Source organism: Gracilinanus agilis, chromosome 4 (genome assembly GCF_016433145.1).
Source record: "Gracilinanus agilis isolate LMUSP501 chromosome 4, AgileGrace, whole genome shotgun sequence".
Classification (NCBI taxonomy): Eukaryota; Metazoa; Chordata; class Mammalia; order Didelphimorphia; family Didelphidae; genus Gracilinanus; species Gracilinanus agilis.
The window spans coordinates 491952245-491979279 of NC_058133.1; the positions used below are offsets into that span (position 1 = coordinate 491952245).

Here is a 27035-nt window from a genome sequence, read left to right on the forward strand (position 1 = left end):
GGTCACAGGGAATAGGGAGACCTTAGAAGAAAGAGATAGGGACTACTGGTTGGTAGAGCTCTTGGAACACACACATTAAGTTCACAGTCTTATATGGGCATGGTTTGAAGTGTCCCAAAACAGTCACAATAGTAACATCAAGATCTCTGATCACAGATCACCAGAACAGATATGGTAATAATGAAAAACTTGGAAATATTTTGAGAATTGCCAAAATGTGGCACAGACATAAGACACATACTGTTGGAAAAAATGGTGCCCAGTAGACTTTTTAATACAGGTTTGGCTCAAACCTTCAATTTGTAACACTCAAAATCTACAAAGTACAATAAAGTGGAGTATGTCTGTAGTAAGAAATGACTGGAATAAATAATAATAGTAGCTCACATTTATATAGCATTTTCTAGCCAACTTCCCTCACAACAACCCTGTGAATTAGTATAATTATTATTTTCCATATTTTACAGCTAAGAAAACTGAAGCTCAAGTGATTTGCTCGGTATTATGTAGCTATAGCTAGTAAGTCTTTTTTTTTTTTTTTTTTTTTTTTTTTTAGCTAGTAAGTCTTATAGCCAGTATTTAATCCAGTTTTTTGACTAGCATACAGCCTTCCTGCCGTTCTTCTCAGAGAAGCAAATCCAACTTCTTCTGACCATGTTTCTCCTGAAACAAAATCTACTCTTTAGCTAGATGTCTCCTGTTTCAAACCTTTTTTAAAAAAACCTCTTATATATATTAATAACTCTGAAGTTTGCTTATTGAGGAAACCAGGCTTGTGTTTAAGGATCTTTTCATCAACTATCAGTGCTAAAAAGGAATATTTAAATGATATAAAATAAAGACATTGCTAACTTCAAATAAAGAAAATGTAAGCTATGATATGATAGGGATATGGAAAACTTCCAGGTGAGGAAATTCCTTCCATCATTATAGAGATCTCTGCCCCACAGAGTTACCTGGGACAATGATATCAAACTCAAAATTGGAAGAAACTCCTGTAGGCCTAATATTGACCTAGAAAACCAATAAACACGATCTGTGTGTTTTTTTTTTTAAATTTCCAATCATATTTTAATCTGGATTTGTCTAATGAGCTTACAACCTGAGGTCAGTAAGTTTGAAACCTCTGGCCTAGAGTACTGAGTTGCCCAAGGTCACATAGCTAGTGGGTATGTTTAAGAGGTGAGACTTGAATCCAGTTCTTATTTTGAGGCCAACTACATCCAATAAGCTGCACTGCTTCTATATAACATGATACTCTAAGTGGATCTTTTCCATTGTTTTTGCTTTGATATTCCAATTGGAATTCAAGATTCCTTAGTGCTTCTCTGAAAGAAACAATCTAAGATATATCTATAAGATGTCATCCTGGTTACTTGAGACAACTCGATTTCATAAGATTTGAGGGGTTTTTAATAAGGTGCACATTCTGAAGTATGAAGAATGGAAAAGAAAGGCTTCAGGTTAACATACCGCTTTTGTGTTCATTTTAATGGAATAATTTTATATTTGAACTAAATTAAATGAAAACTTCTGGGCAATTCTATAGGAACACACAATTTTTTTTTTTTTTTTTTGCATTGAGATTTGTTTTTGAAGTGGAAGGAAGGGGATCTGAAAGTTAAAATGCAAGAGCTCAACCCACTTGAACATCCTCAGATGCTTACAGTGAACTTCTCTTTTCACCAGCTTCCCCAAAGGCAGGGTTTTAGTTAAAAGTTTAAAAAAATGTATAAGCAATTTCTTCCATATTCTTTTTCTTCTTTTAGGAATTTGACCAAAGTATCTTTTGACTTGAATCTCTCATTTGTAATATGGTAATAAAAGGGCATTATCAGTGTCCCTTTACTAAATTCTTAAGTCATCAGATAAAGATGCCTGTGCCACTGAAAAGTGCTATTTAAAAATTATAACCCAGCTCTTCTCGGCCTTTGGCAGCCTCTGTTCCCGAAGACTGCTGCTAACCTCAAGTATCATAATGATTAGCCACACTGGTTCCTGTTATTACTTCAAATAGATTTTTCTCTATTGTCAGCATTTAGTTGGTGAAGAATAAGCAAAAAAGTGTTTCCTTTGAATTCCTGTGTCCAAGGCTACCTAGAATGACATTTGCCACAAGTTCCCTTTTGTATCTTTGGGAAGTCATTGGGCAATCCATTCATACTCTACCCACTGAGCTTTGTCACAGAAATGTTCCTGTGAATGAGAATGGGCTTCTCTGCTTTTGTTCCTGGGGGCTGAGTTTTTAGTTGCTTTGAGCTCTGGCTGCAGTTTTTGTCAGCACTTGTGGTGAACAAGGATGATTTCCAGAACTGATTTAGCAGGTGAACCCAAAAGCCAGTAGATGATCTCAAGTGATAGGATACAGACCTTGCTCTCTCCTCCCCTTCAGCAAAGTTTTATGAACTTAAAAAAAATTTTTTTATTTGCATTTGCTTTTTTTTTTTTTTTAAACCCTTACCTTCCGTAAGTATTGGAGCACAGTATTGGCTCCAAGGCAGAAGAGTGGTAAGGGAAAGCAGTGGGGGGGGGGCGTTGAGTGACTTGCCCAGGGTCACACAGCTGAGAAGTGTCTGAGGTCAGATTGGAACCTAGGACCTCTCCTCTCTAGGCCTGGCTCTCAATCCACTGAGCTACCCAGCTGCCCCCCATTTGCTTTTTTTTTTTTCTTTTTTTTTTTAAACCCTTAACTTCTGTGCATTGGCTCATAGGTGGAAGAGTGGTAAGGGTGGGCAATGGGGGTCAAGTGACTTGCCCAGGGTCACACATCTGGGAAGTGCCTGAGGTCAGATTTGAACCTANTACCCAGCTGCCCCCCATTTGCTTTTTTTTTTTTCTTTTTTTTTTTAAACCCTTAACTTCTGTGCATTGGCTCATAGGTGGAAGAGTGGTAAGGGTGGGCAATGGGGGTCAAGTGACTTGCCCAGGGTCACACATCTGGGAAGTGTCTGAGGTCAGATTTGAACCTGGGACCTCCCGTCTCTAGGCCTGGCTCTCAATCCACTGAGCTACCTAGCTGCCCCCCCCCCCCCCCCCCCCAATTTGCTTTTGAATATAGCAAGTGCTTAGGTATTGATGAGCCTTAGTACAACTGGCATGGGATATGTTGCAAATATAGTAGATGAGGCTTACATGAAAAAGATGGTCATCACCTAGATATAGAAAGAGCAATGTAGTCATGGAAGGGATTGTGTAGAAGGTCAGGAGTAACTAAAATCCAGCTAGTGCTTATGCAGTAAGCTTCTTCTTTTTTTTTTTTTTTTTTTAAACCTGTAGAATTGATAAAAGTATCAGTTCCAAGGCAGAAGAGCAGTAAGGGCTGAGCAAGGGGGATTAACAGTGACTTGCCCATGGACACACATTTGAACCCTGGACTTCCAGTCTTTAGGCCTGGTTTTCTCTTCACTGAGCCATCTAGCTTCCCTAGCTTTTTTTATTTCTAAAGCTGTCCTCTTGTTTATTTTCCCTCAGGCATAGAACGGGATGCAGTGAATACTTTTACCAAATATATATCTCCAGATGCTGCTAAACCAATACCTATAACAGAGGGGATGAGAAATGACATAGTAGGTAAGCCCTTTTCATTGTTCCAAATCTACATAATATTGATTTTTACTCTCCAAATCCAAAGGAATCTATTAATGAATCATCTCCCTTGGTTTGTTCAGAATGCTCCCTTACGTGTTAGTTTACCTCATTTGACAAAATATTGGTTGCATGTATTGGAGCCAGTTTTCTTAAACTGTATCAGAAAGATTCTCTCTCCTTATGTTCTGAGCTGTGATGATCCCAAGTATTGTTACTTTGAGAAGTAACTCTCTAAAGGCTGTGTAGGAGGCATCGGGGTTTAATGGAAAAAGCTTTAAACTTGTAATCCGGATCCGTGTGTTCTCTCTGTAGCTCACAGGGTCAGTCATAGTCTTCTCCCAAGCCACTTGCTCAAGCTGACCTGCAGGTTTGAGTGGCCTGGAGAGGAGCAGCAAGCCTTCCCTTAGATTTGGTGATGCTCTTAGATGTCCACACCACAGTCACCAGGAAAATGGCACTTTTGTTGTTGTTGTTGTTGTTTTTTTTTTTTTTTTTAAACCCTTGTACTTTGGTGTATTGTCTCATAGGTGGGAGATTGGTAAGGGTGGGCAATGGGGGTCAAGTGACTTGCCCAGGGTCACACAGCTGGGAAGTGGCTGAGGCCGGGTTTGAACCTAGGACCTCCTGTCTCTAGGCCTGACTCTCACTCCACTGAGCTACCCAGCTGCCCCCGAAAATGGCACTTTTGGTAAAGCTGTGGATAGAGTGTCTCCAACTTTAGGGGAAGAGTTGTGCTCTGAAGAGTTATTCTTAAGTCATTTAGAACCACAAAGGCATTTTCCAATAGAAATAATATTAGCAGTGAAATACAGGTTTCCAGATTGCCCCCACCAAATCCTGCTAGCATGTGCTGTATTACTACTAGGAACTCTCAAATCCCTTGAACCTTCTGGTCCCTGGATGGGGCTGGGAGTAGGTGCTACTGGGTATTTCCCAATAGAGCAGGGAAAAGCTTCAGCAATTTGAGGGGAGCAAGGTACTTCCCAGAGTCATCCCACGGTGTGGTGAATCAAGTCAGGATTTCTCCCTTTCCTTATTCATACATATCTCCTCAAGGCTCTCCTCCATCTTCATTTTGACCAGATTTTAACTGTACAAAATGTACAAAAGGATGCGAGAGTCATTGGAAAGTATACCCCTAAGTATTCACCCTGGGTACTACAAAGCACCTGAATAAAACATTGATACTAATAAGTACTATATTATTATAAATGTGTTAATTAAAATCTTTGTATTAAACTTATAATGTGCTTCAATCCACTCCAGCATTTTCCCTCTGTGTTTAGATATTACATTAGGTCTTATGTTTCCTTTGTTGAACAGCTCTCTTTTTAAAAAACTGTAATTTTGGATATTATAAACTTTCTTCCTCAAAGAATTTGCTATCTGAGGTTTTCACTCTCTTTGTTCAAGTCAGTACCCGAGTTCTTAGAATATTCAGGCTAGCTGCTAAAATAGGAAAAGTTTATGTTTGCTTCAAAAGCTAGGAGCCTGAGCCTTTTGTGATTGATGTCTCTTAAAACTAAGTAAACTCTGCAGGGTAGGGCTAGGGGCTGCCTCTCTTGCCTCAAAGACATTAGCTCGCACCCAGAGAGCAACGTCTTGTACCTCAGGCCCCACCAAACATTGTCATAACTGGGAAAAAATTAGAATTTACTAGTCATCCTGTCAGCTGTTGGCTTATATCAAGAGAGTTTATAGAAGCAATGTGGTATCGGGAAAAGGGTCTTTACAAATGAAGCCATCTCATTTATCTCTCAGTTTCATGATTTAATTTGAGATGACTAAATGTAATCATTCAATCACTAAACATTTATTAAATGCTTCAGGATAGCTTTCCCAAAGTTCCAACTATTTACTATTTCTTTTACAGCAAAGATTTGTGGAGAGGATGGACAGGTGGATCCCAATTGCTTTATTATGGCACAGTCCATAGTATTTAACGCAATGGAACAAGAGTAAGTTGACCTTGAGATTTTCCACTTTTTTGGATATTTAGGGCTTTGGTTTTACATTACGAATTGTTGCTCAGTGCTGTGTTGGACAATAGACAATGCTATGGCAAAAAAAAGGAAAACAATTTTATATATATTATACATAGCTCAAGAATGACTCTCGGTTTTGATTCCTTTAAAAGAGAAACACAAATGTTTATTAAATAGCAATTTTTATGTTCATTTTTTACTTACAGATAGTTTGCTTAAATTTCTTTGTCCTGAGTTTAGAATGTAATTTTCACTTCTAAAGGCACAAGTGATTGCGTGAAAAGAATAATCTTCATTAAATAATAAAAGGCTAAGAATTAATTCCCTGGCTCTCCATTGTTTGACCTCTGCTTATTTAATCTGCTATTTAGTATGAACCTTATTTAAAAAAACACACAATTTTAAGGAAATTTGTCTTCAGAGTTGAAGTTCTTAGACAAACACAGCCTGTACCTGTAATAACCAGTAATGGGGAGAGTGTGGGCTATTCCTGATTAAACTGTACTTAGTTGTGGTTTCTTCAGATTTTCCTCATTTTGTCTGTGTACAGGCACTTTAGTGAGTTTTTGCGAAGTCACCATTTCTGTAAATACCAGATTGAAGTGCTGACCAGTGGAACTGTTTACCTGGCTGATATTCTCTTCTGTGAATCAGCCCTGTTTTATTTCTCAGAGGTAAAGTCTGCATTTCCTTCCACCCTATAATAGTATTTAAGCCCCTAAATCTATAAATATTAAATCAAATATTAATATGAAGGGTAGTAGAATCATTTAAATGGAAATATTTTCTCTTCCAGATTAATATTCTGCTTAATGGTACAAATAGTTAAGTGGTTAAATGAGGGAGAAACCAAAGTTAAATGTAAAATAACTTAATTAAAATACTGATTATAGCACTGAACTGTTGGGAGATGGTTTGAACCAAATTTTCAATTTCTTCATATAGATCCTTATTTTATTTTATTTTATTTTATTTTTAAAAACCCTTACCTTCTGTCTTAGAATCAATATTATGTATTGGTTCCAAGGCAGAAGAGTGGTCAGGGCTAGGCAATGGTGGTTAAGTGACTTGCCCAGAGTCACACCTAAAGTATCTGAGTCCAAATTTGAACCTGGGACTTTCCATCTCTATGCCTGGCTCTCAATCCACTGAGCTACCCAGCTGCCCCCTCATAGAACCCTTATTGTATTGAAACTTGTTTGGAGGCAGAGTCCCAATTTCTGCTTAGGAGTTGGGCAACCCCTGGGCGTGGCCAAGGCTCCTTCCCCATCAGTAAAATGAAGAAACCCCTTGGTTCTGGTTGTGGTGAGGCTCCTTGTTTTAGAGATGCCTTGTAAACATGCTTTATCCTAGCTAGGTCTCATAAAAACAATAGAGGAGAATTGTTAGGAAATGCCTTTCATGCTGCCATTCTTTTCATTTTAGCATATTGCACCATTGTAGTTGCTCTGGGAAGCATTGGCTAGAAGCAGTGAGTATGTGAGCATTGTTGGGGCATATTTGCTGTAGGAGCTCTCAGCTGGCTTTTTAGCAAAGGACATATTTCAGTCATCCACGTCTAACAAATGTTGCAAACCAAGATAGTGCACCTCCCAAAGCAGCAGCTTTAAAAGCCCAAACTCTGGTTCTGCCTTTGCTGCATTGGCAGAGTGGCGGTCTATGGCACTGGGCTACTTGGCTGTTTTCTTTATTATTTCACCTGCTGCAAGTTGAAACCATGAGTGTTTATTCAGACTGACATAATAATGAAAATGATGATCGTGTGTAAACGGTTCTTCCTATCGATGTGTTTTCTAACGAAAATTTGGAATATTTAATTTTGTTCATGGAACTAAAGTAGAACCAGCAAGCAGGTTTATTCCCACTCCTGGTGTGATGAGTGTAGATCCTTGGTAAGTGGGAATATGGTCATTTTCGATCTGAGATGCTGTCTGGCTATAACTGCACTGATTGTATCCTGCTTGTTGACTGCAAGTTCGGGTGATATAATGAATGTCTTTAAGGGGTGGGCTAGCTGTGGAAAAAGAGGCCTTTCCTCCCCTAATGTTCTTTATTGTGTGTGTTTTGTTTTTTTTAGTACATGGAAAAGGAAGATGCAGTGAATATCTTACAGTTTTGGTTGGCAGCTGATAATTTCCAGTCCCAACTGGCTGCCAAAAAAGGCCAGTATGATGGTCAGGAAGCACAGAATGATGCCATGATCTTATATGACAAGTGAGTTGGGTTGTTTCACAATTCAGCACTGATCTTATGGGTAGATGCATTCAGAAAAGTTGACTTCTAGCAAATCCTGTTTTCCATTGGTGTCTGTTCAAAATGTGAAGGTTTGTTCCCACAGAAAAAGTTTTGAGGAGAGAGTTGAAAGCTTTAAGTAAGGGAGTGTTCAGATTGTGCCCAACTCCACAGAATATGGGAGTAGTTTTGCCTTTATCATCAGCAAAGTCATCTAGTTTTCTGAGATTTTTTTTTCCCAGCTTTGTAATAAATTTTATGGCTATAGCGCCACCTTGTGGCAACACTCTTTAGAGTACTAGCATCTGGTCAATTGGAACCTTTTGGAAATCTGGAGACCTCAGGCAGAAATGCTGCAAGTACAGATATTTGCAGTCACTGAATTGATAAATTAGAGCATGATTGATTCACTTGTTCTAGCAGTCATCAGGCATATAATTTCTCTGAATTATCTGCAGGAGCAAGAAGCAGATTTTTTCCCCCTTAATTGCTGTCTCACTAAACCAGACAGTAGCTTTCGCAGCACTGGAGGCTTTGGGTCCCTGCTGAATCCAAATGTTTTCCTTCCTTGGCAAACATGCAGTAAGATGTCCTATTTTCCCATTGGTATCACTTTTTAAAAGGTCAGTCAGCAAACAAGTATTTTTATGCTTCCTATGTGTCAGACACTACTAAATTCTGAGAATACAAGGAAGGGAAAAGCATTTTTCCTGCTCTCCAGATGCTCACATTCTGATGGGGAGAGAACATACCCATAAGAGTTGCTCATTATAAATGGAAAAGGTCTCAGAAGGAAAGCACTACTTCAAAGAGGACCAAGAAAGGCCTCTTGCTAAAGGGAAGGTATGAATTGAGACTTAAAAGAAGCCAGGGAGACAAGGAACCAGAGAATTCCAGGTATAGGGGAACAGCCAGTAAAAAGGCAAGGAGTTGAGAGATCAGGTGCCTTGTGTGAGGTACCACATGGAGGTTAGCCTCCCTGGCTCATAGAGTATATGGAGGAAAAGTCAATTACATGGAGACTGGAAAGGAGACAGGAAGGACCCAAGTTTCAGAATGCTTTAAAAGCCAAACAAAAGGGACAGGCTCAGTGAATAGAGAACCAGGCCTGGAGATGGGAGAGCCTAGGTTCAAATCTGGCCTCAGACAGTTCTTATATGATCCTGGACAAGTCACCCAGCCCCAGTTGTCTAGCCCTTAATCCTCTTCTGCCTTAGAACTGATACTTAGTGTCAATTCTAAGACAGAAGGTAGGGTTTATATTTAAAGGGGGTGGGGAGAGGTAAAACAAAGGATTTTATATTTAATCATGAAGGTTTTAGGGAGCCATTGGAGTTATTAAATAGTGAGGTGATATGATTAGACCAACACTTTAGGAAAAATCACTTCAGCAGCTTAGTGGAATTTGGATTGTAGTGGAGAGAGAGACTTGAGGTTGAAGGGTACACTACCAGGCTATTACAATAGTCTAAGCATGAGATGATGAGGATCTGCACTAGGGTGATTGCTGTGCTGTGTCATGGGAGAGAAGGGAATGTCGATGAGAGATACCACAAAGGGAGAAAGAATAAAACTTGATAAAACTTGACAACAGAATGCCAATTTAAGGTGAATTTGAATGAGAAGTCGAGAGCGAAAACTTATTGTGAGCCAGAATGACTTGGAAACGGTGGTAACTTTGATAATAATAGGAGAGTTGGGAAGAGGGTAGGGATGAGTTCAGGATGTCTGGACATCCAGTTTGATGTGTCTAAGAAGCAATTGGTGATGCAAACAGCACTGGCATTTGGGAGAGAGGTCAGGGCTGGAGCTATACATCTGGGAACCATTTTATAGATAGCACCAAAGGAGCGGAAGGGATCCTCAAACAAGACAGTTCAGAGAGAAAGAGGGCCCCAAAGTGGAGTCTTGGGGAGTAGGAGATTAGTAGAGTCAGCAGAGAGCAATGTCACCAGAATGTGGAAAGGAGAAGGTATCCAGGAGAAGAGGGTTAATATCAGAGGTTGAGGAGAGGTCAAGAAGGATGACAACTGAGACAAGGCCAGTAGATTGGGTGGCTTTGGAGAAAGCAGTGTCAGTTGAATGATGAGGTTGAAAGCCAAGCTGCAAAGAATTAAAGAGAATGAGAAGGCAGCTGAGGGGAGGCACCTATTGCAGACAGTTTTCTCAAGGAAGTTAGTCACAAGAAAGAGGAGAGATAGGGGTAAATAGAGATGGATGTTTAACTGATCAAGGGTGCAGGTAGGCCTTTGCCTTAGCAAGGAGAGTAGCTACCTCTTTCCGTTTGTCAGTAAGCCTTTGTTATGCACTTACTGTGTACCAACCACAGAGTGAAGTGCTGCAGATACATAGTAAGGTAAAAACCTGATCCACATGAGACATGAATGTGAAGGAAGAGATAGTGGGAGAAGGTATCTGAGTGATGTCTTTAGTTGAGTGAATGGGGAGGGGAGATTACCATGTAAGGCTTCTGGAGGGTTAGAGAGGGTTATGTTCAGCTGCTATAGTAAGTGGAATGATGACTCAATTAGGGAGGCATAAAAGGATAGCCCTTGCTGCAGGGAGGGTTCAGATGAGATTATAGAACATAAGGGCAATGAACCCAGCATCATTATGAGATTTTCTTTCTTTCTTTTTTTTTTTTTTTTTAAAAACCCTTACCTTCCATCTTGGAATCAGTACTGTGTATTGGTTCTAAGGCAGAAAAGTGGTAAGGGCTAGGCCATGGGGGTTAAGTGTCTTGCCTGGGGCACACAGCTGGGAAGTGTCTTGCCCGGGGCACACAGCTGGGAAGTGTCTGAGGCCAGATTTGAACCTAGGACTTCCCATCTCTAGGCCTGGCTCTCCATCCACTGAGCTACCCAGCTGCCCCCTGTTACGGGATTTTCTCAAGCTCTGTTCAGCAGCAGGTGAATAGGAGTAAAGGCAAAAGATAGCAGGAATAAAAAGTGTTGGGGTTTGTCAATCAATCAATGATTGATTACTAAGACAGGGGTAAGAGCTCCTCCTGTAAAGCTGACCCAATGCCCCAAGAGATCCAAGATATAGAAATGTCCCCAGTTTAGAGAAGATGGGCTTGGAAAAACCTGAGGGGCAGAGGAATCCAAGGTTACAGTGAGGATGAGGAACAAAGGAGTCTTAAGGTAGCAGGCAAAATGGAACAAACAAAGCTTATGATCAGATAAAGAAATCTGGAAGTTCATGAATAGCAAAATGGAACATTTGTGGGTGATGACAGGAGCTAAGGTATAGTCATCTCTTTGTTTAGCTGAGGAGCAAGTGGGTTATGGAAATAAAGTCAGGTGAGAAACCAGGAAGTCACTGTATTTGAGGGAACATCCCCCACTATGAGAGCAGAAGTCAGTGGAGAAAGTCTGTGAGGCAAGCACTGAACTCAGTTGAAGGAAGAAGAAGCAAAAAACAACTAATAGAATCTTGTTTGGTAATAAGATTTGGTTTGAATGAACTCTGATGAGGGAAGAGAAGTTCCTGAGTGATGGTGGTAGAAGGAGAGTCTAGCAGGGACAATAGGAAGCTCAGACTATTCTAGCTTGAGGTATTGTAAAAGTAGTCAGTCTGGAAAGATGTGGCAGGGAGTCTCAGAAGATAAGGGAGTGAGAAAGGAAAAGTTTTAAGATGAAGGCAGAGTCAGGCAGCTAGGTAGCAGTAGTTAGAGCACCAGGCTTGGAATTGGGAGGTCCAGGGTTCAAATTTGGCCTCAGACATTTCCTAGCTATATGACCCTGGGCAAGTCACTTAACTCTAATTGCCTAACCCTTACTGCTTTGGAACCAATGTTCAGTATTGGAGAAGGCATTCTGGCATGGGGGAAGGAGGGTAAATTTGAGGAGAATATAAATAAAGGAATGGATAATGACAAATTGAGTTTGTACTGTGGCAGCCAGGGGTTCAGAATCACTGGTATTGGAAGAGGATGAGGGACAGAGGGATTAAGTAGAAGTAGGAATATGCAGTCCGTTGAGGAATGAGTCTGAGCAAAATGCCAGTAGTTGGAGCAAGCTCTCTTTGGGGAGATGGGTGACTGAATGGTTCAAGTCACTTCTGTTGTGTTCTGTGAGGGGCTCAAGAAGCTCACCTCATACCGAGCAGGGGCAGGTGGGTAGATGCAGGAGGCTGATGCTTTCTAGCTCCTTCCTAAAGGATTAGAGATGCTTTCCTATATAGAATTTAGCTCTTGACTGTTATACATTTAAACATATATTTAGAAATCTTATATTCATAAATCAGTGACCATTTTGTATTTCTGACCTACGCTCTAGGGCCCAGCATCTAAATGGTCTCCCTTTATTCTCTTCTTTGATATATTCTATATATGGCTGGAGGATTAGTCTTTCCGAGATACCACTTTGCTTCTCTGTGCTCCAGAATTTGTGATAATTCCGAAGTGTCCTTTGTATCAAATCTAATGCCTCTCCCTAGCTTCCTTTACTCCCATGTTTGAGAGGGAGACAGCTCTTCTCCCTGGGAAAGCTTACTCCCTTCCCTTGGTCCTCTTTCCTGCACTTTCTCTAATGAGTCAGTCCTACTTTCTCATCATCTCTCCTGATTACTTGTTTTTCCTGCCACTTGACTAACATGCTCAGGGCTACTTTCTTCCTTTAAAAACCTCCACTTGACTCTGACCTATTTGTTTCCCTTTTACTGTTGAACTCCTAGAAGATGATTATCTAGTATTCATTGCCATTACTTTCTCACTGCCCAGCCATAACCTGCCCCTCATTCATACTTTCCCATCTGAACTCTTCCAGGTTATGGGGGCTCTCCTTTGACAGATCCAGTGATCTTTTCTTGTCTGACAATTCTGAAGCATTGGATATTGGGGACTTCTTCAGCTTTTTTTTCTCAGTTCTCCTATACCTCCTGGCTGTCCCTTTTCAGAGTTCTTTGATGTATCCATATATTCTGAATACCTCAGGACACTGTCCTGCGCTCTCTTCCTTCAGTAGTCTGTCTCTTGGATCTCAACAAGTTCAGTGACATTTTTTTTTTAACTCTTTCTATCTTAGCAACAACAGAAGAGTGGTAAGGGCTAGGCAATGGGGGTTAAGTGACTTGATCAGGATCATACAGCTAGGAAATATCTTGTCAGATTTGAACCTAGGGTCTCTTGACTCCAGGCCTAGCTATCTATCCACTGAGCCACCTAGCTACCCATCAATGATCATTTCCATGTAGATGATTCTCTAGGTTTGTAAATGCACTGCTAATCTGTCTTCTGAACCATTTAATCCAGGCACTGTGCCTAACTAGTTAATGTATTAGCTCTCTCTTCTTGGACATAGCATTAATATCTCTACTCCCCAGATTCAAAGTGCAAGTAGTTCTCTTTCTCCTCTAACCTGCCCCCCTTACAGCTTTCTGTTTCTGTTAAAGTTACCACAGTATTCCCAGTCACTTAGGTTCTTAGCTTCAAGTTGAGTTTTGATTCTTGGGCCCTTCCTGTATCCAATCATTTGAGACTTGTTGATTCTGTCTCCCTAGTTATCTTCATCATCTTTCTCCTTTTTAACTCAACTTCTCAACTGTCTTTCCAACAACACAGATCAGATCACTTCCTTTTTGAGAAACTATCCATTGTTCCTCGTGGTTTATTGGGTAAGAGATAAGATGGAGAAATTTTGGCCTTTGTTGGTGGGGGAAGTGCTGGTACCAGCACAACTGGGGCCCTGAAACATAGTTGCCATAGAAGATTGATGCTTAAATTAATCATTTGGAGTCTCCAGAAGGCTCTAGAACAGTGATGGTGAACCTATGGCATGGGTGCCAAAGATGGCACACAGAGCACTCTCTGTGGGCACATGGCCATGGTGCCCCTACCCAGTTCATTGCTAGAAAGGCAGAGGGACTCAGGCAGAGCTGCTCCCCTCTCCTTTCCATCATGCCTGATGACACTTTCTCAAATCCTCTTCCTCTCTGCCCAGCAGCCAATGGAAACACACAGGGTAAGGTAAGCGGCTCACAGATAGCAGAGCTGGAGAGGAATAGAGAGCTCAGGCCACTTCCCTTCTCCTCTCTACACTTGCTGAGGACATTCCTCAATTCACTTGCCCCTTCACACAGCAGCCCAATGGGAGTGCTTCCTCTTTCCCCTGTGTGGGGAGGAAGGCTGGCATGGCACTCTGCCTGGGAGTTGGGGTGGAGGTAGGGGCCTGGCACTCTGTCTCTAAAAAGGTTTGCCATCACTGCTCTAGAAGGATTCTGTGGAAAGGATCAAGAATAGGGACTGAGCGTAGTTTGCCAGGGTATTTTGCTGGGACATAGGCCTGGCAGTTTGAAAGTGTTGGTGGCCAGCCACACTGCCTCATCCAGTCCTTTTTTGCCCCCTAGAAGTTTGTGCAGGGAACAAAACTGTAGCAGGACCTTCAGCTGAGAAACTCAAGGAATGTGTCCTCATTCCCACTTGGGCTGCATGCCTCTCAGTGATGCTAAGTTTCAAGTTTCTCCTATTTGATTTTATATATACTTTTTTTTTTCTTTTCTTTTGAATTTACTCATACAACCCCATGATTCAACCATATATCTTGAGCTGATCTGGGTATTTCTTTCTAAATACCCAATGATCATCAGGGGGGATTGTGTAAATAGAATTAGCTCTAGTCCATTCATAGTAAAAACTCTACTTAACCTAGGCATAGAAATGATGTCATCCTCACCTCCCTTAGTGGGAGGGGAGATTAGTTACCCACACGTGACAATAAGTAACAAATCAAGAACAAGGGATTGCCCTTTGGGCAGTCCAAATCAGTGTAGAGGCTGCCATTTGTCCTCTTGAATTAGAGGTGGACCCAAGGGAAGTGACGAGAGACACTTTCTCTATAAGTATGTTGGTTACTTCCTGTTGAGGGAGTTCCCGCTTGGAACTTGGTGCTGCAGGTAGTCGGGTGAGTCCACAGAACGCTTACACTCTGTATTGTCATGTGGGTAAGTTAGGCTGACTTCCTTGGCCTACCTAGGCCGCTTCCAAACTCTGCCTTAAGTAGGCACTAGCCTATCTGGTTGCTAGGCCTTGAGGCTTGCAGCTTCATTTATTTAGCCTTTTAACCTTCTCTCTGTCCAGGCCTCTGCAGGCCTGGACTAGCCTCTCCCTCTCCCTCTCTCTATTTCCCTACCTTTTACTTTCCTAATTGTAAATAAACTACCTTAACCCGATGCTGACTTGGGTCTGATTTAATTACGGAATCAACCTGAATTGTTGATTCCTGTTGGCCACACTTTAATTATATATATATTTATATATATATATGTATATAATACCTTAATTTCCCTCTTACAATGATGAGGATACACAGAACTCTTATTTAGGGGGTGCTTTATGTTCTACAAAGCATTTTTCTCACAACAACTGAGGATGTCGTTTTTGCAAATATTGTTATCCCAGTTTTACTTAACATTTACATTTCCAGCTAGGAAATTAGGGCTTAGAACTATTGACTTGTCCTTGGTCTTAAATGTCTGAGGCCAGATTTGAACTAACAAAGATGAATCTTCTTAACCTCAGGCCTAATGCCACCAGGGCATCTCGACCTGTTGAAAGCTAAAAGGAATCATTTTAAATTTTATTTTTTAGAAAAATTTTCCATGGTTACATGATTCATGTTCTTACTTTCCCCTTCACCACTTCCATTCCCCCAGCCCCCATAGCCAACGAGAATTTGCACTGGTTTTAACGTGTGTCATTGATCAAGACCTATTTCCGTATTATTGATAGTTGCATTGGTGTGGTAGTTTCGAGTCTACATCCCCAATCATGTCCGCCTCAACCCATGTGTTCAAGCAGTTGTTTTTCTTCTGTGTTTCCACTCCTGTAGTTCTTCCTCTGAATGTGGATGGTGTTCTTTTCCATAAGTCCCTCAGAATTGTCCTGGGTCATTGCATTGAAAAAGCTAAAAGGAGTCAGATGGTAATGGTACCTGGGAGGAAGAAGAGCAGCAGCAGCAGCTGGCATATCATTACCATTATCCACACAAATGACCTTGTTGCTGATCAGTTTTTGACCTATGAGCCAGTTAGCCAGTTCTTATTTGGAATCAAGTTTACTTGTGCTACCATGACCTGGCTTTCTTTTTCATGCCACAGATACTTCTCCCTTCAAGCTACACATCCTCTTGGATTTGATGACTTTGTGAGATTAGAAATTGAATCCAATATCTGCAGGGAAGGAGGGCCCCTCCCGAACTGTTTCACTACTCCATTACGTCAGGCCTGGACAACTATGGAGAAGGTAACTAAGCAGCCCAGAAGTGGTCTCAGACTTGAGTCTCTTCTGTTTCTGCTTCTTCATTAAAAAAAGAATGCTTGTGATATTTAAAAAAAAAATTATTTTTTAAAAGTAGTTTTCCATGGTTACATGATTTGTGTTCCCCCTTCCCTTTTACTTCTCTTCTCCTGCAGCTGACAAGCAATTCCACTGGGTTATACTTGTATTAGCACTCAAAACTTATTTCCATATTATTTGTTTTTATAATAGAGTAATCTATTAAAACACAAACCCCAAACTCATGTGAACAAGTAATAAGTCATATATTTTTCTTCTGCATTTGTACTCCCACAGTTCTTTCTCGCAATGTGGATGGTATTCTTTCTTTTTTTAAAAAATTAAGTTTATTTATTTAATTAATTTAGAGTATTTTCCCCATGGTTACATGATTCATGTTCTTTCTCTCCCCTCCTCTTACCCCTCTCCCATAGCCAATGAGCCAGTTCCACTGGGTTTTACATACATGTGTCATTGATCAAGACCTATTTCTATATTAATATTTGCACCAGAGTAATTGTTTAGAGTCTACATCTTCAGTCATATCCCCATTGAACCATGTGATCAAGCAGTTGTTTTTCTTCTGTGTTTCTGCTCCCACAGTTCTTTCTCTGGATGTGGATAGCTTTCTTTCTCATAAGTCCCTCAGAATTGTCCTGGATCATTGTATTCCTGTTAGCAAAATCTATAACATTGTCCTACAATGTTTCAGTCTCTGTGTACAATGTTCTCCTGGTTCTGCTCATCTCACTCCACAACGGTTTGTGGAGGTCTTTTCAGTTTGTATAAAAATCAAGCAGTTCATCATTCCTTATAGCACAATAGTATTCCATCACCATCATATACCACAATTTGTTCAACCATTCCCTAATCAAGGGACAACCCCTCATTTTCCATTTTTTTGCCACAACAAAAAGCGTAGCTTTAACTATTTTTGTGCAGATATATATTTTTTTATCTCTTTGGGGTATAAACCTACTAGTGGTATTGCTAGATCAAAAGGCCCTTTGGGCATAGTTCCAAATTGCCTTGCAGAGTGGTTGGATCATTTCACGACTCCACCAGCAATGCAGTAGAGTACTGATTTTGCCACATCCTCTCCAACATTTATTATTTTCCTTTACTGTCATGTTGGCCAATCTGCTAGGTGTGAGATGGTACCTCAGAGCTGTTTTGATTTGCATTTTAATCAGGAGGGATTTAGAACACATTTTCATGTTATTGTTGATAGTTTTGATTTCTTCATCTGAAAACTGCCTGTTCATATCCTTGACCATTTGTCAATTAGAGAATGGCTTGATTTCATGTAAATTTGACTTAGTTCCTGATATATTTGATAAGTTAGACCTTTGTCAGAGAATTTTGTGATAAAAATTTTTTCCCAGTTAGTTGCTTCTCTTCTAATTTTTTAGAATTGGGTTTTGTTTGTACAAAATTTTTTTAATTTAATATAATCGAAATTATTCATTTTACATCTTGTAATGTTCTCTATCTCTTGCTTGGTCTTAAATTCTTCCCTTCCCCATAGATCTGACAGTTATACTCTTCTATGTTCATCTAATTTACTTATAATTTCCCTCTTTATGTTTAAGTCTTTTACCTTTTTTGAATTTATCTTGGTATAGGGTATGAGATGTTAATCTAAACCTAATTTTTCCCATACTGTTTTCTAATTTTCCCAGCAGTTTTTGTCAAATAGAGGGTTCTTGTCTCAAAAGCTGGGATCTTTGGGTTTGTCAAACACTAGCTTGCTGAGGTCATTTACCCCAAGTCTGTTCCGGTGACCCACCCTTCTATCTCTTAGATTTTTTTTTTCCCTTAAAACCCTCACCTTCCGTCTTGGAGTCAATACTGTATATTGGCTCCAAGGCAGAAGAGTGGTAAGGGCTAGGCAATGTGGGTCAAGTGACTTGCCCAGAATCACATAGCTGGGAAGTGTCTGAGGTCAGATTTGAACCCAGGACCTCCCGTCTCTAGGCCTGGCTCTCAATTCACTGAGCTACCCAGCTGCCCCCTACCATGTTGTTTTGATGACCGCTGCTTTATAGTACAGTTTAAGATCTGGTGTGTAAATGGAATTAGCTCACTCTCATTCATTCTTTAGACTTTAGCCACTAGGAATAATGTCACCCCACCCAACATAGAATAAGTGGGGAGGAGGTCTGTGACTCACATGTAAGTGACAAATCAAAAACAAGTGACGGCCCCCTGGACAGTCCAAAACAGTGTTGAGGCTGCCATTTGTCCACATAAAACTGGAGGTGGACGCAGGAAGTGATGAAAACTACTATCTTTTAAATATAATGGTAACTTCCTGCAAGTGGGTTTTTTGTCTTTTGAACTTGGCGTTGGAAGAGCTTGAGTGAGAGCTCAGACTGCTTCCCTTTGAATTGTCACATGGGTAAGTTAGCCTGACTCTTTCCCTTGGTGTTTCTTGGAGGCCTTAGCCTCAAGAGGCCTCTCTTCTTAGAGAAGGCCTTGTGGCTAGAAACCTTGTTTAATTCACCTCTGTGCCCCTCTGCTGGGGCCTCTGAAGCCCTACCTGGTTCGGGCTTCCAGTCCAGGCCAGAGTTTCTCTCTCTCTCTCATTTTCCCTACCTTCAGCCTTCCTAATTGTAAATAAACTGGCATAAAAGTCATCCTGACTTGGGTCTTTTATTTTGGAATCAGGTAATCCATTCCTGGTAACCAAACTTTAAATATCCAGTCCAACCATAATCCTTCCATTTTCCCCTATACTGCTAGGCCCTCATTCTTCACATTTTTTTCCCCATTAATTCCCTTCATATTCTTGATTTTTTGTTTTTCCAGATGAACTTTGTTATAATTTTTTCTCATTCCAAAAAAAAAAAAATAAGTTTTTTGGTAGTTTGGTAGGTATGGCATTGAATACATAAATTAATTTAGGTATGATTGTCATTTTTATTTTATTAGTTTATTCTACCCATGAGCAATTAATGTTTTTCCAATTGTTTAGATCTAGTTTTAATTATGTGAAGAGTGTTTTGCAGTTGTTCATATAATTCCTGTGTTTGTCTTGGCAGATAGATCCTCAAATATTTTATATTGTCAATAGTGATTTTAATGGAATTTCTCTTTCTGGCTCTTGCTGTGAAGCTTTATTGGAGATATATAGAAATGCTGACATTTATGTGGACTTAGTTTGTAATCTTGCAATTTTGCTAAAGTTATTATTTCCGTTAGCTGATTTTCTAGGATTCTCTAAGAATGCTTGTGCTTTATTGTAGGTCTTTTTACCTGGTTTCCTGTCCAGCAATCTTTATTATAAATACTTGAACGACCTTATCCATTCAGTACGAGGAGATGAATTTCCAGGAGGAAATATTGCACTGACTATTGCTGGCTCTGGGGGTCCTCCTGATCATGAGTCTCATTCAAGTAGTTCTGATGGCTCTACTCAGGTACAAACTGATTATCTTCTGGAACTAAAGCTTATATATATTTTTAAAACCCCAAACCTTTAGATCAAAGACTGCTGATAAACTCTTTAGACCCTGTATCACTTTTGAGTTAGAGGTGAACAGGGAAATGAAATAGATCTACCTTATATTTATTTACCTTTTGTTTTAGTATCAGTTCTTAGACAGAAGAGTGGCAAGGGCTAGGCACTGTGGTTAGGTAACTTACCCAGGATCACACAGCTAGAAAGTATGAGCCAGATATGAACCCAGGTCCTCTAAACACCAGGTCTGACACTATTCAATGAGCTACTCCTAGTCTACTTATATTTTAAATTAAATATTCAATCGTAATTTCCCTCGAATAACTAGTTATAAACCTGTCTGTTTTGATGCAGACAACTTTTTACTTGGGATAAATTATTCTAGAAACTTAAATGACTATTATTAGGATTCTTTATAAAATAAAGGAAAAGAAATTAGTTGTGTTTTAAAATGGTAAATCTTTTAATTTCCCATTTTGCTATGTGAGAAACTATTTTTATAGCTTTTCTATAAGTTTGACTTATATCTTACCTAGAAAGTGTTTAGAATTACTTTCACGTGTGTTATTTATTTAGTCAGAAAACATTTATCAAGTACCTTCTAGGGGTCTTGCGGCAAGGGTATGGCATTGAAGAAAAAGCATCTGTCTTCCAGGAGGGGAGATGAGTCACAGACTTCAGTAACTTAACACAAGGCAGAATGTGACAAGGAGCAAGAGAGTAGGTCATTTTGCTAGGAGGGCAGAAGAGAAAGATGGTAGAAGACACGATGGGGGTGATAGCATTTAAGTTTGGCTCTGGAGGAAGAGTGGGAGTTGGAATCAGAAGATGAGAGCAGTTTTTGGTGGAAGAAAGAGCATGAATAAAAGGGGGAGGGGTGTTATATAAAGACTGCTTGAGGAACAGTGAGCAGTCCATTGTGGAGGAGCACTGGCCATGTGTGGAGAGTGGTTCATTATCAGACAAGAAAGGGGGATGAAAGGCTCTTACCAGGGCTGGAACTCTTTAATGCTCAGAAAAGGAATTTAGACTTAGTGATAAAGAAACATGAGGTTTTTGAGCCCAGGGTGATTTAATGAGAGTGGTGATGAAGATTATGTTATGTAGTGGCGTTTGGCAAGTTATGCAGAGATGAGAAGTATTGCCATCAAGGTTAAAAGATAGTTTGGTGTGCTTGGCAGATTCATGTAGGTCCTCTAAAGGTTTATGGACTATAAAATACTACAAACAGGTATCTTGCCTTGTCTTTGAGATTAATCAATAAAAATGAAAATATACTTTCCATAAGTACTTTCTAGCTATTATCTTTTATTTATTTACTTATTTTTTTAAAAATGTTTTTCAATTACATATGAAAACAAATAACATTCATTAAAAAATGTTTAAGTTCCAAATTTTCCTTTTATCTCCCCTAGACAGTGTGCACTTTTTGATAAAGGTTTGCTATTACAAATAATATAATAAATAATAACAAATATATAAATAAAAATTTTGTTATGTGTGCTTGGTAAAAAATTTTTTTTATTTTTTTAAAAAGAGAAAGAAGGCACAGCCACATGTAGCCAACTCTCTTGCCTTCTTTGCTGAGTCCTAAAAGCCAAATCTAGGCTTACCTGTACCTTCTCCCTCTGTATTTCCAGGAAAAAAAGCCTCCAATTCCTCACATACTCTTTTATGCTTTTCACAATGTTCCTTTCCAAAACCCCTCCAATGGGAAGACCCCAACCTCAGTCTGAGCAATTTAAGTTTTATTCTTTATGTTAAATATGTGCAATCATGCAAATCATTTCCCTAGTAGTCATTTTGTGAAAGAAAACTCCTACCCCCAACAAAAATACTAAAGAAATAAGAAAGGAAAAATAGAATGCTTTGCTTTTCCAGCTATTATCTTGAAAGAATTATAGAGCCCAGCATGTCACATTTGACTCTTTAATTTTCTTTTGGCTATATAAGGTCATAGAAGACAGTGTTCCCATTTCAGTCAGGAGACAGTCTCCAGAACCAACCCTAGTATGAGTTTCCTCTTTTCATTGCTGGCTTCTCTTCCATCTCCTAAGTAAATGTAAGGCACTGATGTCCCTTTGTTTCCAGGACTATTTCTTGGGCGTTTCATCTCCATAAGCTGTTTCCAGCTTGAGAGATACCTACTAGCTAGCTAGATTGTGTGCCTGGTGGAATCTTTTTGAAGCAAAAGCCTATTTTTAAAAGTCACTATGGTCTCTGTTAGAAAATAGCTCTAATCTTGGTCTGATATCTTAGAGGTTTCGTGCTTTTGAAATTTAGTAGAGATGGGATTCCAACTAGTCTAGTACTAAAGGGCTTATTGGGGAAGGCTTGAAGCCCTGGCTTGTTTCAAGACTGGATATTAATTGAGCTGAGGTGGCAGCAGCATGAGCTCTGAAACTGGTGTTCACATATAAAACTGAAATTGCCTGAAATGGGATTGGGCTTCATTTCTTTTCTGAAGCCTTCTACTGGCTTTTCACTTGAGAAACATCTCAGCTTTGTATTTGGGGTCTTAGTGAACTGCTTTGGGGGAAAAATCTAATACATTATCCTCACTTATCATTTTGGGAAAAGGCTGTGCAGATAGTGACAAGAGTGCCTGAGGAGCATGCAGCATTTTTTTCCCTGTAGGAATTTGTTTTTGACATTTGTTAGCCTAAAGACTCCCAAGATTGGGAGGAAAGAATTATTGTTCTGCATAAATATCAGGAAGTCTGCAAATATAAAGCTAAAGCATTTATTAGAATAGATTCAGAGAAAGTTAGAACTGTGTAATCTATTGTTTTGGCTAATAGAGCATGAAAACAATTGAAACACTGCTTTAATGTACTAGTATTACATATTACCCATTTGAATCTATGCTGCGTTTCAGTAGTTGTATGTTTTAAGATGTTTTTTAAAATTTAAATTTCATGACCATAAGCACAAAAATGGTTATATATCAAACCCTGTACTCCATTATTTAGGATTAGTAAATGTATTTAGCTTTAACAAACTAATAAGGCATGACCTGTTTGCTTTTGCTTTCTGGTCTTCAATTTCTATTTTATTTTCTCACGACAATTATATTTTTACACAGTGTTTATATTATTCATATTCTTCTTCATACTACCTTATTTCACATAAGTCTTTCCATGTTTCTCTGTATTCTTTATAGTTGTCATTTTGTATATTTTATATATTTGTTATGCTCATAAGCAAGGGTTAGTTCCAAGTTTTATTTTATTTTTTTTGTTATTACAGGTAGTGTTAAATTTGTACAAGTAGGTGTTGTCTCTTCCCCCCCCCCCCCATGGTATTCTTAAGTTGTAGTCCTAATAGCTTAGAACCATTGAATCAAGAGATGTAAAGTTTTATGGTTCTGTTCTTATTCTATGTCGCCATATTGCTTTACAGAAAGATTGTTCCATTTAAGAAATTTTCATTTCCATCTATATCAAATTGCTTGCCTTCTCAATGAAGGGGGAGGGGAGAAAAGGAAGGCGAGAGTTTGAAATGCAACATTTTTTAAAAAACTGTTAAAGGTTTTACATGTAATTGGGAAAAAATAGAACATGTTTTTTAAAATACATTTTCATTTCCTAGATTCCTAGATAGTATAAATAATTTTTAAAATAATTATTATTTTTTTAAACCCCTACCTTCTGTCTTGGAGTATTGGCTCCAAGGCAGAAGAACGGTAAAGGTAGGCAATGGGGGTCAAGTGACTTGCCCAGGATCACACAGGTGGGAAGTGTCTGAGGCCATATTTGAACCTAGGATTTTAAAATAATTATTGATAATTGCTAATCATCGGGAATGGGTCTTGGTCTTTCAAATTTCTATTAGCTTGTAGATTTTGGGTGTCCAATTTTTATCAGAATATATGTAGCAAAAAAAACCCAAATTGCCCTGCTGTTTTTCTTAACTTTTTATTTTGGATATATTGCTTTGTAGTGTTTGGCAAACGTTAAATTGTCTTTGGATATGGAGTGAATCATTTCTTGCATGGTTGGATAAATTTGCCCAATTTAATATCAATTTAATAGGCCTGACAGTAGAAACAGAAATTAATAGTATATGTGTGATGCTGAAAACTCCAGGTATATTTATTTCCTACATTTGGCACTAATATTTTGAATTTCTGTTGTAGTTCAGTGTGAAGAAGGCCAATGTTAAAATCCTGAAAAATTTTGACGAAGCAATAATTGTGGATGCTGCAAGTCTGGATCCTGAATCTTTATATCAGCGGACGTACGCAGGGTAAAGTGAACTAATGGTAGATTTTTGCTACTGTCTTGGGTTTACATATACTTTATGCCTGTTCCATTTTCTTATATTGAGGAATCCAAAATGTAAGTGTAGTGCTTGGCAGGTTTTACTTTCTAGTAAAAATCATGTGTTAGAACAATTCTTTGATCAAGATATATATAAAAATAAGTTTAAAGGGAAAAAGCCAATATCAGCATTATGGAATGGAGAACTAAAACTTGCCAAAATGTTCTTCTCTGTTTAAGCACTTGTTTGCATATTTTTATCTTTAAAGAACAGGTAATCACTAGGAAACTAGAATCCCCCTGTCACATGACCCCATATTAGACTTACTCAATATTTTTTTTTTCACTCAAGTATTCATAATAGAATTTTTTTTCACCCTTTAACAACCTACCTCCATTTTCCATTAATTAAATAAGTTGTGTTTTTGTTTTTGTTTTTGATATTTTCCCATGGTTACATGATTCATTCCCCTCCTTTTCCCTCCTAACAAGCAGTTCCACTGGGTTATACATGTATCATTGTTCAAAACATATTTCTATGTTATTTGTATTTGTAGTAGTTTCTCAGTATTTTTTGTGAAATAATTCACAGGTCTGTCATGTCCCACCCAAAATGTCCAGTGTAGCCTGCAACTTCTAAGGATGAGGTTATCCTCCCTCCTTACTATTGCCGTCTTTTTATACATCATTAAAAAGAGGTTCCTTTATGGTTAGTTTCAATTATGACAAAGGAGAGGAATTTGGAAGAATGAAAGTCCTTTAAAATTACACAGAATGAAACAAAACCTTTTATTAATTTAGTTGATGGGAGATTTCCCTATCTAGCCCAGGCTGAGAAGTTCAGAGACTACTTATGGACCTAATCCTGTTGCTCATCAGCATGGGTATTTGACCTGCTCCATCTCTGACCTGGGCTAGTTCACTCTTCTTGAGAGGTAAACTATTGACTGCCTGCTCTTAGACTCACCATATTTGTGTTGACACTCAATCAACTTAGCCCATTGCAACTTCAAATGATTCGCCATTGGGTTACCTGTGTGTACCACTACAACCAGCCTTTCTCTGATTTTAAGTGGGCAACATTCAGTCAGTAAAAGATGGTGGATTGAATCAAATTTGGAAACTTTTTAGTATGTCCATTTTTTATAACCTCTGAGGTACTATTTAGTTCTTTGTAATAATCATTTTAGTAAATGTCCCTGGTGTCCGAAAGAATTACTACTTTACCAGAGATGTAATAGGCTCTTTAGGAATAAATTCACTTACCTGTAGTTTCATTTCTACATGCTTTGTTGTATAAAATGTAAGATGAGACAAAGAGAGGTTTTGATATGCCTTCTCTGTAAAATAATGGAGTCCCAATAGAGAGATCTATAAGGTGCTTACTCTAATACTTTTCCTGAGTGTCTGCAAAAAAGGTCATTTTGATTATTTGAAATTTTGATTGGTTGCACAGATCTATTAAATATTAATCCCAACTTTTCTTCTGTGTTCTGGTTAAATGAGCCCACTTTGGAAGAAATGCGACTACTCCAAATGGGCTACATGAATTGCCATTTTTCCAGAGAACACAGGTAATGATAATATTTTTCCCATAGAGATTAAAGCTGACTTTTGTAGTTTGTTATTTCTTTTTTCTCTTTACTTCAGGAAGATGACATTTGGGAGAGTCAGTGACCTAGGGCAATTCATCCGGGAATCTGAGCCTGAGCCTGATGTAAAGAAATCCAGAGGTTTGTAGTATTCTTGACACTTTAGACTGAATCTTCCTTTGTACAATAAGGTGACTTTTGGTACAAAAACTAAAGTCAATTTTATGGAGTAAACTCTTTCCTCATTCAACTTGGATTGTAGTGATTGACATATGCACTTTACAAAACTGGGTATTATGCCATTAAACTATATACTTAAAAGTAATATGGTCAATCCTCAACTTTTCCTAGAAAATGGCAAAATTAAAAATGTGGATGTTGAGACATTGAGCCTGTAGGAAATAGGAAGTTGGATTCCTTCAACCACCAAAAACTCCTCTTGCTAGAGACTGCTGAAAATCTGTTTTCCTGGATATAATTCTTTATAACAAAACATTAATTCTGATAATAAGTACTTTTCCTAACAATAGCGATGAAATAATCCATAAAATGTAGTATACAAAATAAAATTGATAACATGCAAAACAATTTTTCTCATTAGTAACTCCCTAGAATTTTGAGACTGTGCTAATATATCTTAATCAAATCTTAATTTTAATCAAAATCTTAATTTAAAATACCTGAAACATTAATTTCAGACAATATTCACTTTTCATAACTTATGATGTCTATAGTCTTTTTTTTTTTTCCAAATATGACATTGTCAATTCATTAACACCAAACTTGCAGCCAACAGCAACTGCAGACATTCCTGCACAAAGTTTATCTGACGCCTTTATTTTCTCACTAAGCTGCATTACTTACTTTACAGGCTTTGGCTTAGAGCCCAAAGGTCTTGTACTATGCTTTGGGGGCATAATTGCAATACAAATCTTGAATTTTAAAGGCAGACAATGAAAATATGCAGCAAACACACAGGAAGTTCTCTTAACTCCATATATAATGATAAGGTGAACAAGACTGGTAAAGTGCCTAGTAGGATGTCTGATGTTCCACAAACTTGTATACGTAAATGCCTCTCCTTTTTTTTTTCCTCTACTGTACATAGCTGTGAATGTGCACAATTGCCAGTCTGAAAGTATAAAATCATGTGAGTGTGTGAGTGCTTGAAGTTACAAAGATTAGATGCACCAGTGTTGAGAATTGACTATAGTTGTAGGAAATCCAAACTTTATTCAGTGCAATCATGTTTGTAACTCCTGCCCATGAACCAGATTTAATTGAAATCTCCTTTTTAAAAAATGCTTGAGATACAATAATACAGAAGCATTGTTCAGCCACTGTTTTGTTTCAGGATGGCACTCTAAACCAAAGTTGGACTTAAGAGGTGTCTTGAGATGCTACAATGTGCCACAATCACATAAAAACATTCAATGATCAAGGAACAAATGGGAAATGTCAGGCAGTTAAGTTGAAACAGTCTTCACTTTGTTCAGTCAATAAAAGCTAAGTTGGGTAAATATCACTCTTGATTTTATTCAAGTATTGAACACAGAGTGCTTTTTGCTTCCTACGCAGCTTAGAAACTGACTTGAGTTTCACAGTATTTGGTTTCTGCTGATAAATGAAGATTTCAGA

The 27035-nt window shown here is 38.7% G+C and overlaps 1 protein-coding gene across 2 annotated transcripts in view; it reads left to right on the forward strand.

Moving 5' to 3' along the window:
* The window catches only part of AKAP10 (A-kinase anchoring protein 10), a 59971-nt gene that overhangs the window by 23939 nt on the left and 8997 nt on the right, over nt 1-27035 (forward strand). For both annotated transcript variants that reach the window (XM_044672992.1, XM_044672993.1), the window contains exons 5-12: nt 3472-3570; nt 5462-5546; nt 6124-6247; nt 7651-7787; nt 15903-16047; nt 19329-19502; nt 23682-23791; nt 25456-25538. In XM_044672992.1, the coding sequence (XP_044528927.1) occupies nt 3472-3570; nt 5462-5546; nt 6124-6247; nt 7651-7787; nt 15903-16047; nt 19329-19502; nt 23682-23791; nt 25456-25538 (957 nt within the window). The remainder of the gene's footprint in view (nt 1-3471; nt 3571-5461; nt 5547-6123; nt 6248-7650; nt 7788-15902; nt 16048-19328; nt 19503-23681; nt 23792-25455; nt 25539-27035) is intronic.